This window comes from Oryctolagus cuniculus, chromosome X (assembly GCF_051225735.1).
Source record: "Oryctolagus cuniculus isolate XC-2025 breed Fujian yellow rabbit chromosome X, ASM5122573v1, whole genome shotgun sequence".
Classification (NCBI taxonomy): Eukaryota; Metazoa; Chordata; class Mammalia; order Lagomorpha; family Leporidae; genus Oryctolagus; species Oryctolagus cuniculus.
Window position 1 is genome coordinate 90,029,882 of NC_142888.1, and position 13,025 is coordinate 90,042,906.

General features: G+C 42.1%; 1 protein-coding gene across 1 annotated transcript in view; it reads right to left on the reverse strand.

The window, feature by feature from the left end:
* Window positions 1–9,448: 9,448 nt before the first annotated feature.
* The window catches only part of LOC100339773 (nuclear RNA export factor 2), a 32,004-nt gene continuing 28,427 nt past the window's right edge, over window positions 9,449–13,025 (reverse strand). Inside the window, exons 21-22 of the mRNA XM_089324516.1 lie at window positions 10,182–10,242; window positions 9,449–10,057 (exon numbers count right to left, since the gene is read on the reverse strand). Of these exons, the coding sequence (XP_089180642.1) occupies window positions 10,013–10,057; window positions 10,182–10,242 (106 nt within the window). The 3' untranslated portion in view covers window positions 9,449–10,012. The remainder of the gene's footprint in view (window positions 10,058–10,181; window positions 10,243–13,025) is intronic.

The following is a 13,025-nucleotide window of genomic DNA, read 5'->3' on the forward strand; positions in this document are numbered from 1 at the left end:
AACTCCCCAATTTGCTGCAATGGCCGGAGCTGAGCCGATCTAAAGCCAGGAGCCAGGAGTTTCTTCCAGGTCTCCCACCTGGGTGCAGGGGCCCAAAGACTTGGGCCATCTTCTACTGCTTTCCCAGGCCATAGCAGAGAGCTGGTTCAAAAAAGGAGCAGCTGGGGCTCGAACTGGTGCCCATATGGGATGCCAGCACTGCAGGTGGCGGCTTTACCTGCTTTGCCACAGTGCTGGCCCCTAGCAGGTTTTCAGGATTCATTCCCATGTCATAGGATATGCGTGTACTTCTTTCCTTTTCATGGCTAAGTAATATTCAACTGTATATGTATACTACATGTTGTTTATTTATTCACCTGTCAATGGACATTTGATATGTTTTTGCCTTAACACTATTGTGGCTAATGTTCCAATGAATATTTTCTGTAACTTGAAATGATACACCTTGGTGTAGTTGTCCCCCCGTTTGGGGTTCTCTGATCTTCCTGGATCTGTGTTTTGTGTCTGATGTTAATTCATGCTCATTATTGTTTGGGATATTTATTTCCTTCCTGCCTTCTTTCCTTTTTTCCTTCTTTCCTTCTTCATCCTTCTGTTATCCCTATTTCACATAGTTCCACCCTTTATAGTTTTCCAACAGTTCTTGAGTAGTTTGTCCTATTTTTGTCATTGCTTTTTTTTTTCCTGTTTTCATTTCCACTTTGGAGGTGTCTTTTGAGACATCCAGAAGCTCAGGGATTCTTTAATCAGTTATATCTATTCTATAAATAAGTCCATCAAAGATATTCTTTATTTCTGTTACAGTATGTTTTATCTATGATATTAAAATTCGTTTGATTTTTTCTTAGATTTGTTCATCTGTTTAAATTGTCCATCTGTTATTGTGTAGTATCCACTTTATCCATTAAATCTCATATATTCATCACAGTTGCTTTAAATTCCCAGTTGATAATTCCATCACTTCTGCTATAGGAGTCTAATTCTGATGTTTGCTGTCTCTTCAAATTGTGTTTTGGCCTTTTGATACATCTTGGTTTTTTTAAATGTTTATTTATTTTTTATTTATTTGAAAGACATAGCACCAGAGACAGAATCACACACACACACACACACACGCAATCACAGAGAGAGACAGAGAGAGAGAGAGAGAGTGTGTGTGCACTTCTGCCTATTGGTTCATTTCCTATATTCCCACAACAGCCATACCTGGGCCAGGCCAGTCAGGATCCCAGAACTCCAACCTGTTCTCCCACATTGGTCACAGAGACCCAAGCACTTGAGCCATCTGCTACCTTCCCAGACACATAAGCAGAGAGCTGGATCATAAGCAGCATAGCTGGGACTCAAAGAGGCACTGTGACATAGGATGCTGGTATCACAAGTGATGGCTTAACTGTACCACAATGCTGACATTTTCAATTGTAACTTCTTAAAGATTTATTTATTTATTTGAAAGTCAGTGTTATGGGGAGGGGGTAGATCAAGAGATCTTCCATCTGCTGATTCACTCTCCAACTTGCCGATCAGCCAGGACTGGGCCAGGCCCAAACCAAGAGCCAGGAGCTTCTTCTGGGTCTCCCACATAGGAGACAGGGGCTCAAGTGCTTAGGCCATATTTCAGTGCTTTCCCAGGTGCATTAGCAGGGAACTGGATAGGAAGTGGAGCAGCCAGGACAGGAACCTTGGCCGATATGCTGCACAGGCATTGCAGGTGCAACTTAACCCGCTATGCCACAATGCTGGCCCCTGTATTTCCCCTTTTGACCATTCAGGTCCTTTGTCCATTTCTTAACTGGAATGGTTGTTTGTTGTTATTGAGTTTTTTCAGTTGTTGATATATTCTGGCTATTAACATTTTGTCAGATAAAGCTTGCAAATATGTTCTCCCATTCTCTTGGGTGTCTTTTTACTGTATTGATTATTTCCTTTGGTGTGTATAAGCTTCTGAGCTTGATATAATTCTGTTTGTATAGTTTTGCTTTTGTTTCCTGCACTTTGAGGGTCTTATCCAAGAAGTCATCACCTACACCAATGTCTTAAAGTATATCCCCTACATTTTCTTCTAGAAATTTCAGAGTCTCAAGATTCAATTCAGGTCTTTGATCCATCTTATGTTGATTTTTGTATATGATGAGAAGTAGGGGCCTAACTTCATTCTTCTACATATATACATCCAATTTTTCCAATACTGCTTATTGAAAAGACTGTTATTCCTCCAATATTTGTTCTGGACACGTTTTTGTCAAAAATCACTTGGCTATATGGATTAATTTCAAGGTTCTCTCTTCTGTCTGATTGATCTATGCACTGGGATTTATGCCAGTACCATGCTATTATAATTATTATATATTTGTAGTATGCTTTGAAAGCAGGTATTGTGATGCCTCCAGCTTGATTTTTTTCCCCTCAGGATGCTTTGGCCATATGAATTTTAGGATTGTTTCTTCTAATCCTATAACGAATGTCATTGGTATTTTTATAGGGATTGCATAGGGAATATAGGGAATCTGTAGAACACTTTAGGTAGTATAGACAATTTAATGATATTGATTCTTCCAGTCCTCAATGGTATTTTTTGACTCAATGAGTTCTTTTCTAATATTTCTCTTTTGTTGCTTTTTGGTATCTCTCCCTCTGCTGAATTTATCACTCATATCATCCATTGATTTCCTAATTTCATTTAACCATCTGTCTGCATTTTTTGTGTTCCTTTAAGTATCCTTATTATCATTACTTTACACCCTTAAAACATTTTATATTTATTTGTTTGAAAGGGAGAAAGAGGGGGGAGCAGAAAGAGATCTCCCATCCACTGATTCATTTCCCAAATGCCTACAATAGCCAGGGCTGGGCCAGGAGAAACCCAAGAGCCAGAGACTTAATCCAGGCTTCCCACATGGGTGGCAGGGACCCAACCACTTAAGCCATCATAACTTGCCTCCCAAGATGCCCATTAGGAACAAGCTGGAATGGAGAGCAATGCCGGGGCTCAAATCCAGGGACTCTGATATGAGATGCAGACATCCTAAATGATGACTTAACTGCTACATAAAGGATCCACCCCTATTGAATTCTTTATCAGACATTTCATCAATTTCCCTTTCTTCTTAGTCTGATACTAAAGAGTTGTTGTCTTCCTTTTGAGGTGTCATATTGCCTTGCTTTTTCAAGCTTTTTGTGTTAATTGATTTTTGCCCATTTGGGGGATCAGTTCTGCTCATTGCTTTTTAAAAAATATTTATTTTTATTTACTTAAAAGGTAGAATTACAGAGAGAGAGAGAGAGAGATCTTCCATTTACTGGCCCACTCCCCAAATGACTGCAGTGTCTGGGTCTGGGCCAGGCTAAAGCCAGGAGCTGGGAGCGTCTTGTGGGTCTCCCACATGGGTGCAGGGGCCCAAGCACTTGGACCATCTTCCATTGCTTTCTCAGGCGCATTAGCATGGAGCTGGATTGGAAGTCCAGCAGCTAGCTTTTGAACCTGCACCTATATAGGATGCTAGCATCACAGGTAGAGGCTTAACCTGCTATGCCACAGCACTAGCCCCCTTCGTGTTGCTTTTTTTTTTTTTTTTGACAGGCAGAGTTAGACAGTGAGAGAGATAGAGACAGAGAGAAAGGTCTTCCTTGGTGCCCCCCACCGGGTCTCCAATGCGGGTGCAGGGCCCAAGGACCTGGGCCATCCTCCACTGCCCTCCCGGGCCATGGCAGAGAGCTGGACTGGAAGAGAAGCAACCAGGACAGAATCCGGCGCCCCAACCGGGACTAGAACCCGGGGTGCTGGCGCCACAGGCGGAGGATTAGCCCAGTGAGCCGAGGCGCTGGCCTGGCTTTGCTTTTAAAGAGTGATTTTTACATATTAAAGGCTTTATCCTGTAGATGTGTCTTTATGTACCGGTGTGTGGTAAGTTACTTTGGCTTTAGTTCCAGTTGAATGCTATATATAGTATAGTCCTCCCATGCCTTCTATTGCTGTAGTTAATGGTGGAATTAGTGAGGAGGTGGGGCATTTGGGGGCCATGTGTGTTCCAGTGAGATTACTATTTCCCTATTGTGCAGTCCCCCAGCCACCTCTTGAAGGAGGGAATGGAGTCAGGAGCTCATGCGATACTGAGAGCAGGTTCTGTTGGTGTTGCAAGTGGGATGGGCTTGCAGACTCCAAGGCACCATCCATGTTTGGAGTTGGAGCTACAAAAGCAGTACTGGTGCTAAGAGCAGCCTGGGCAATTGCCAGGAGCACGCCAGCTTCAAAGAGCAGCATTAGCAGGGCAGGCAAACCCTCCAGCTGTTATCTTTTGAAGTGATTGTATCTACAGGAGTGTCCCTGGCTTTGAGAGGGTAAAACAGGCACATCCCTAACCACTGCCTGTGGGAGGGGCCTGGCCCCTGAGCAGCATGCTGGCCCCACACAGAGACTCTGGGCCAGAGCCCTGAGCAAGCATCATGCTGAGCTAGGCATGGTGTGGAACCCCAATCTGTTGTCTGGAGGAGGAATTGGAGCCCTAAGAGTAGCATGCCAGGCTGAGCAAAGTGCAGGAACCTTGGTAAGCTGTCCCATGAAGGAACTGGAGCCATCAGCGGTGCTAGATCTCAAGCTGTGGGCTCCTCATTGCACTGGCATTGGGAGCAGGTTGGGTGCATGTATAGTCCCGAACATGTGCACTGTTTAACTTGTGCATACAGTGCTTAGTGCACACAGCTCTGAGCCATAGTGGACAGATTAGGGGGAGCCATGGGAACTCAGACCTGGAGTCAATGTGCATGAGTCCCAGTAACAATGAGTGGTAGCCTGAGTGGTCAGGGCAGAGGAGAAATTCAGGAGGAGGATGATCCCCAACTCTGAGGTGGGGAGAGGTACCCCTACTTCTAGGCTCCTTCCAGCCAGATCTCCCTGCTTCTCTGCACCGTCTCATGAAGTGCAGAGAACTGTATGAGCTATGGTCATGCTTGCCCTGCTGGGTCTAGTTGGACTTATAAGACTGCAGTCTTCCTTGCCAAAGTGCAGGAATGTCTGTGGGTCCCCTGTGATGGAGATAACCCAGTGGGTTCTGTCTCCTAAAGTAGCACACATTGAAACAGTGACTCCATTCTCAAGTTGGTCCCACACTGATGCAACCTGTGTTCTGGAGGTTGTAGGGGATACAATGGGAGTTACTTCTCTGAAGCAAAGTGGCTGTGTGTTTTCCAGGTAACTCTCCTTGCTGAACTCTTGGTCTTTTTAAACCATCTTCTTCTCCAGAGAAGACTGCCCGTGTAAGGCGTTTGTGCACTTGAGCTTCACTGAGGCTTTCTTGTTCACAATTTCCCTTGCAATGGGATTCCCCCTGGCTGGAGATTTGGGCATTAAGTTACTAGTTGGCTTTGTTCTTCTCTCTATACTGCTACCCACAGTCTCTATGTACTATCAGGTTCCTGTTTTTTCCTTACTGAGTTTCAGTGCTTTTTCTTCGGCACTCATCTCAATATGTAGTTATTTGCCTTCTTCGTTGGTTATTCTGTCTCTTTTTTAAAAAAAAGTCTGGGAGCCAGAGCTGTGGCATAGCGGGTAAAAGCTGCCCCCTACAATGCCAGCATCCCATATGGGCACTGGTTCAAGTCCCGGCTGCTCCGCTTCTGATCCAGCTCTCTGCTATGGCCTGGGAAAGCAGTACAAGATGGCTCAAGTGCTTGGGCCCCTGTACCCGCGTGGGAGACTTGGAAGAAGCTCCTGGCTCCTGGCTTCAGATCGGCACAGTTCCGGCCATTGCAGCCAATTGGGGAGTTAACCAGTGGATGGAAGACCTCTCTCTCTTTCAAATAAATAAATAAATAAATAAATCCTTAAAAATTTCTGAAAACATGCTCATTTCCCTTTCATTTCTTTTAAATTACGACTTTTAATTTAAGATAACTACAGATTCTGAAGTTGTAATCAATAATACAGAGAGATCTCTTAAAAACTTTACTTGGTTTCCCTCAATGGAAATATCATGCAGAACTAGTACATATCACAAGCAATATATCAACATTAATCAAGATTCAGAAAATTTCCATTACAATATAAGTCCCTTGAATTGTCAAGATGTTGACACTGGAAAACAGTTTATGTTTCCTAGATATATTTGTGTATAATATCATACATGTATTTTTTCATTTGGAAGTATCATTTACATTAAAATATCACTAATTGTTACATTTTACAGCATACTAATACAAGTTGCTCCTGTTATATTTTCCCTGTGTCTTGTGATTCATACATTTGATACCTTATTTATCAGGAAAATATATTATAATAGAGGAAATTAAATGGCATTACAGAAGGGTTGTAGAAACTATGAACAAAGCAGCAAAGAGAAATATCTATTATTACTATAAAATTAAATGATTAAAACTCATGTACAGAGGTGGAGGAAGATGGTGGCATTCCAATGAACATATCCCCACAGACACCAATTTGTACAACCACTCATACACAAAGTCACCTTCACAAGAGATATAGAAGCCAGGCGAGAGACCACAGTGCCTGGTTTTAGGTATAATAGTAAGAAACGGTGCCTACATCTCCTATTCCCTACCTCTGAGAATCACATTGAGAGAGACAATGTGCTTCCCACATGGAAGAGGAAGAGCAAATTAAGTCCAGTCATTAGACTTGAATCCTAGTGCCAGTCTCATATTGATAAAATTCAAAGTGAGACCAGGTGCACAGCCCTGTCCCCAAGCCTGTATCTGGAGACTGCGCATTTGGTCTTTCCACAGCCAGGTGAGTAATCAGTTCTTTGTATCATTTATTTTATGTGATTGTGTGTGTGACATGGTGGGGGGGTAGTCTCTATTTGATTTATTTGTGCTCTGTTCCCTTTAAAGATAAGCAAAATTGACAAAACCTCAGACAATAAAAAAAGAAGATTCAAATGCATAAAATCAGAGATGAAAAGGGAGATATTACAACTGACACCACAGAAATAACAAGGGATTTTCAAAGATTACTGTGAATAAAGATATGGCATCAAATTTGATAAGCTCAAAGAAATGGACAAACTCCTGGGCACATACTCCCTACAAGGATTGAATCATGAAGAAATGTAATAACTAAAAAGACCAATAATGCAGAGAAAGATTGAGTCAGTAATAAAAATTTCCCATCCAAGATAGGCTCAGGTTTAGATGGCTTCACTGCTAGATGACACCAAACGTTTAAAGAAGAATCAACACCAATTATTCTTAAATTAATCCAAACAATCAAAGGGGTGGAATTCTTAGAAATTCACTCTATGAAGCCAACATTAACTTGATAACAAAATCAGACAAGGACAAACTGATGAAGAAAACTACAGGCCAATATCCTTGAACAGATAAAAAAAAAATCGTCAGCAAAATACTTGCAAACTGAGGCATAAGTGCATTAAAATAATAATTCACCACAATCAGATGGGTTTCAATCCAGTGAGGCAAAGATGGTTCAACATATGCAAATCAATACATGATATACCACATCATAAGAATGAAGGACAAAATCATATGTTCATCTAAATATAGAAAAGGCATTCGGGGTTGGCACTGTGGTGTAATGGGTAAAGCTACCACCTGCAGTGCTGGCAGCCTGAGTCCCTACTGCTCCACTTCCTATCCAGATCTCTGCTATGGCCTAGGAAAGCAGTGGAAGATGGCCTAAGTCCTTGGGCCCCTGCACCTGCATGGGAAGACGCAGAGGAAGCTCCTGGCTCCTGGCTTCGGGTTGCAGCCATCTGGGGAGTGAACTAGCGGATGGAAGACCTTGCTCTTTCTCTGCCTCTCCTTCTCTCTCTGTGTAATTCTTCCTTTCAAGTAAAATAAATAAGTCTTTAAAAAAACTTTCTAAAATAGAAATAAACTACCTCGTGGTGGGTACTGTCAAAAAAAAAAAAAAAGAAAAGGCATTTGATAAAATGCAACATCACTTCATGATAAAAACTCTGAGTGAACTAGGTATAAAAGAGATTAACCTCACTATTATAAAAGCTGTATTTTTTTAAGATTTTTTTTTGACAGGCAGAATGGACAGTGAGAGAGAGACAGACAGAGAGAAAGGTCTTCCTTTTTCTGTTGGTTCACCCCTCAATGGCCGCTGTGGCCGGCGCGCTGTGGCCGGCGCAGCGCTCTGATCCGAAGCCAGGAGCCAGGTGCTTATCCTGGTCTCCCATGCGGGTACAGGGCCCAAGCACTTGGGCCATCCTCCACTGCACTCCCGGGCCACAGCAGAGAGTTGGACTGGAAGAGGAGCAACCGGGACTAGTACCCAGCACCCCGACCAGGTCTAGAACCCGGGGTGCCTGCGCCGCAGGTGGAGGATTAGCCTATTGAACCGCAGCGCTGGCCATAAAAGCTGTATTTAACAACCAACAATTTACATTCATATTGAAAAGGGAAAAGCTGAGTGCTTTTTAAGAACTGGAATAAAACAAGTTTTTCTACTTTCACCCTCTTAACTCACTGTAGTACTAGACATTCTAGCCAGAACCATTGGGCAAGAAAAAGCAAAAAAGTCTAGAAAAAAGTGATGTCATAAAAGTTAAAAGTATAATATTATTACCAGAGGCTGAGGAGTTAAGGGGCGAAGGAAATATAGTCTAAGGTTTATTAATGGGTACTATATTAGTTAGACTGGAGTAAGAAGTTCTGGTGTTCTGTTATACAGGATGACTATAGATATTGTTAATGTACTATATATTTCTCTAATAAAAATAAGAAGACAGGATTTTGAATGTTTTCCCCACAAAGAAATGTTAAATGTCTGAGATAGACATACGTACCCTGATTGGACATTACAATGCATGCATGTATCAAAACATCCCATGGTTCCCCATCAATTTGTACAAGTTTTATGTTTCTGTTCAAAGTGTTTAAAAATAAAAAAATTGAAAAATGGCAAGTGGTAGCAAATGACTTATGTAAAACACAGAAGGTGAGGCATAATTCGTAAACCCTTGGTAGGCCAACTCAAGAAATTGTTTATAGGCTTCTAACATGAAAACTTAATACTGTTATTATTTTACTTTCAAAAACTATGCCCTCTTGTTGTCTAAAGTACAAGCATTATAGAATGTGGAAAATAAATTGTGTATATATCCTCTTCAACTCTTGCCTATAATTCAGAACTGCTAACTGCCAATTGTTGACAAATGTACCAAAGAACTGAACAGAATGTGACATTCTCTAATATGGGACTCTAGGTGGAGCATCTGACAGTCACACTATCTCCAAAGAGTAACCCCAGGAAGTCACTACCACAGGACAGACATCACAACTACAACATGCCACTCCTTCATGCACGCTGCACTTTCTCATTGGGATTTAGTGACAAACTACTCAGAGGCAAGCCTGACGTATCTGTTAGGGACAGCCAGGTGGAGCAAGGAAATGCAGGGCCTTTCATTCCTGGTCATATTGTTTAATGGTTGGGGCAGATGAAGAGACACACAAGATATAATAATATGAAGTCACTCTTTATTATGAAAAATAAACAACAATATTGAGTGGGAGAAATGCACAGAACAACTGGACTGCTAGACTGTCATGTTACTGGGTCTACAAAAGAACTTTGGCATCTTGGATAGCCAGATCTTTATTTATTTACTTTGACAGGCAGAGTGAACAGTGAGAGAGAGAGACAGAGAGAAAGGTCTTCCTTTGCCGTTGGTTCACCCTCCAAAGGCCGCCGCAGCCAGCGCATTGCACTGATCCAAAACCAGGAGCCAGGTGCTTTTCCTGGTCTCCCATGTGGGTGCAGGGCCCAAGCACTTGGGCCATCCTCCACTGCACTCCCGGGCCATAGCAGAGAACTGGCCTGGAAGAGGGGCAACCGGGACAGAATCCGGCACCCCGACCCGGACTAGAACCCGGTGTGCTGGCGCCGCAAGGCGGAGGATTAGCCTATTGAGCCACGGCGCCGGCCAGATAGCCAGATCTTTAACCCCAGTAATGGGTATGTCCTTAGGCTGGGGAAAAGAGAAACAAAGATGATGTGGATGAAGACAATATCCAAGGGCTCTTTTTAGGGAATTTGCTTGAAGGCCTCCTCCGGGATCCTGCCCTGCCTCTGGAGGGAAGGTGTTGGTACATCAGAGGAGTTAGGTGCCCTAAATTTCATCCTCAGGCCACAGCCTACAACTTCCTATGATCCAAAACTTCCACCTTTTAGCCACTTGCTTCCCAGACCTCACCTGGAGCATAGTAAAGATCTGCGCAGCTGTGGCATAGTTCCACTCGTTGTCTTCAAGGCACCTGGAGTGGGAAAAGAACAGGTGATGTCCATCACTACCACAGCACACAGCGTGCTACTCTTTCACCCATGCTCTTTTTTCACTGGGACACGTGTACCAGAATAAGAACTGTTCTTTTTTTTTTTTTTTTTTTTTTTTTTTGACAGGCAGAGTGGACAGTGAGAGAGAGAGACAGAGAGAAAGGTCTTCCTTTGCCATTGGTTCACCCTCCAATGGCCGCTGTGGCCAACGCACCACGCTGATCCAATGGCAGGAGCCAGGTACTTCTCCTGGTCTACCCATGGGGTGCAGGGCCCAAGTACTTGGGCTACCTCCACTGCACTCCCTGGCCACAGCAGAGAGCTGGCCTGGAAGAGGGGCAACCGGGACAGAATCCGGTGCCCCGACCGGGAGTAGAACCCGGTGTGCCAGCACCGCAAGGTGGAGGATTAGCCTAGTGAGCCGCGGCACCGGCCAATAACTGTTCTAATGATGAAGACCTTTTGAAAGCCACAATGTCTGTCACTAACATGCCCACAAGAATTTACAGCAGAAAAATAGAAGTATTCAAAACAAGGAAGCCTGGTACACATTCTTTAACTGAGAAAACCACAAGTGGAGATTCAAATGATTTCCAGTTCTCATTATAGCTCATTTTTAAATTGAGTTATAAGGCACATAAACAGATTTTACCATTTTAAAGTATACAATTCAGTCATTTTCTAGTATATTCACAAAGACTGTGTAACCATCACAAGTAGTTCCAAAATCTTTTTTGTTACCTGAAAAAGAATCTCCTTAACTGTTAGAGATCATTACCTATTCTTTTTACCCTGGACACTCATGACCACTACTCTGCTTGGAGTTTGTATGGACTTGTCTGTTCATGTATTATACAATATGTGGTCTTTTGTGACTGGCTTATGTTATTCTTTTTTAAGATTTTTTTATTTATTCAAAAGGCAGAATAAAAGAGAGAGGAATGGAGAATGAGAGGGAGAGATAGGAAATTTCCATCTGCTGTTTTATTTCCCAAATGGCTGCAACAGCCAGGGCTAGGCCAGGCCAAAGCCAGGAGCCTGGAACTCCAACCTGGTCTCCCATATTGGTGGCAGCGGCCCAAATACTTTGGCCATCATCCGCTGTTTCCCCAGGTACAATAGCAGGGAGTTTTATTGGAAGCAGAGTGTCCAGTACTTAAACTGGCATTCAGATAGAGGATGCCAGCAATTCAAGCAGAGGCTTAACCCGCTGGTCCACAATACAGGCCCCGTGTGGCTGGCTTATTTCATCTAATACTTTCAAGGTTGATCCACATTATAGCATGCATCAAAACCTCACTGTATTTTATTTCTGAGCAATATCCCACTGTATGAAGATATACCACATTTGATTTATTCATTTATAAATTGAGGGACATTTGAATTTCCATTTTGGGTTATTATGAATAATGGTGTTATGAACTTTGTGTACAAGTTTTTGTGTGAACAAATTTCACCCCAGATGATAGAATTGCTGGGTCATAAGGGTAACCCATATTTAACATTTTGAGAGACTACCAAACTGTTTTACACCATCATTTTCCATTGTCACCAGCAATATATGCAGATTCCAATTTAGCTATATCTTTGCCAACACCTGCTATATTAAAAAAAATAGCCATCCTGGTGTGACTGACATTGCATCAGAGTGTATTTTTGATTGCATTTCTCATTTAATGCTGTTGAGTAACTTTCCTTGTGCTTTTGGACATTTGTATGTCTTTTTTTCATAAATGTATATTTGGACTCTTACTCATGTTAATTCATAGCTTGTTTTTTATTATTGAGTTCAAAGAATTTGTTATATTCTGTATACAAGTCACTAATCAGAAATATAAATTGCAAATATTTTGATTCTTAGGTTGCCTTTTCACTTTATTGATGTCTTTTGATATAAAAATATTTTAATTTTTGAAGTGTACTTTTTCTTTTTTGCTTGTGCTTTTACTCTCATGTGAGAAACCATCTTCAAATTCAAGGTCATGACTATTTACTCTTCCATTTTCTTTTAATATTTCTATTGTTTTAGTTATAACTTTAAGGCTTTTGGTCCTTTTTTAAAAAAAAAAACAGATTCATTTATTTGAAAGACTGCGAGAGATGGGGCCGGGGGAGAGCTTCCATTTGCTGGTTAAATCCCTAAAGGGCCACAATGGCTGAGACTGGGCCAGGTTGAAGCCACAAGCCAGGCACTCCATCCAGGTCTCCCATATAGGTGGCAGGGCTCCAAGCATTTGGGCAATCTTCCACTGCTTTCCCAGGCACAGTAGCAAGGGGATGGATTGGGGGCAGAGCAGCCAGGATCCGAGCCAACACTCTAATATGGGATGTTGGCATTGCAGGCAGCAGCTTAACCTGCTGCATCACAGCACTGGCCTTTTGTTCCATATCAATTTTTGTGTATGATATGATATAGGAGTACAAATTCACTCTTTTGAGGGTTGATATCCAGTTGTCCCTGCACCATTTGCTGAAAATTTGCTGAAAAGGTTCTACACGTTGGCCTTTTTTTTTTTTTTTTTTTGGAATGCTGGTTGAAAAATCAACTGATCATGAAGGTAAAGATTTTTTTTTACTCTCATTTTATTGTATTGGTCTGTATGCTTATTAGTACTGTATCATCTAGCACTGCTTGATTACTATAGCTTCGTAATAAGTTTATAGTGACTTTATAGTGAGTCCTCCAACTTCACACTTCTGTATCAAGATTATTTCTCTATTCGGAGTTCATTATATTTTTTGTTTGAATTTTAGGATAAGCTTG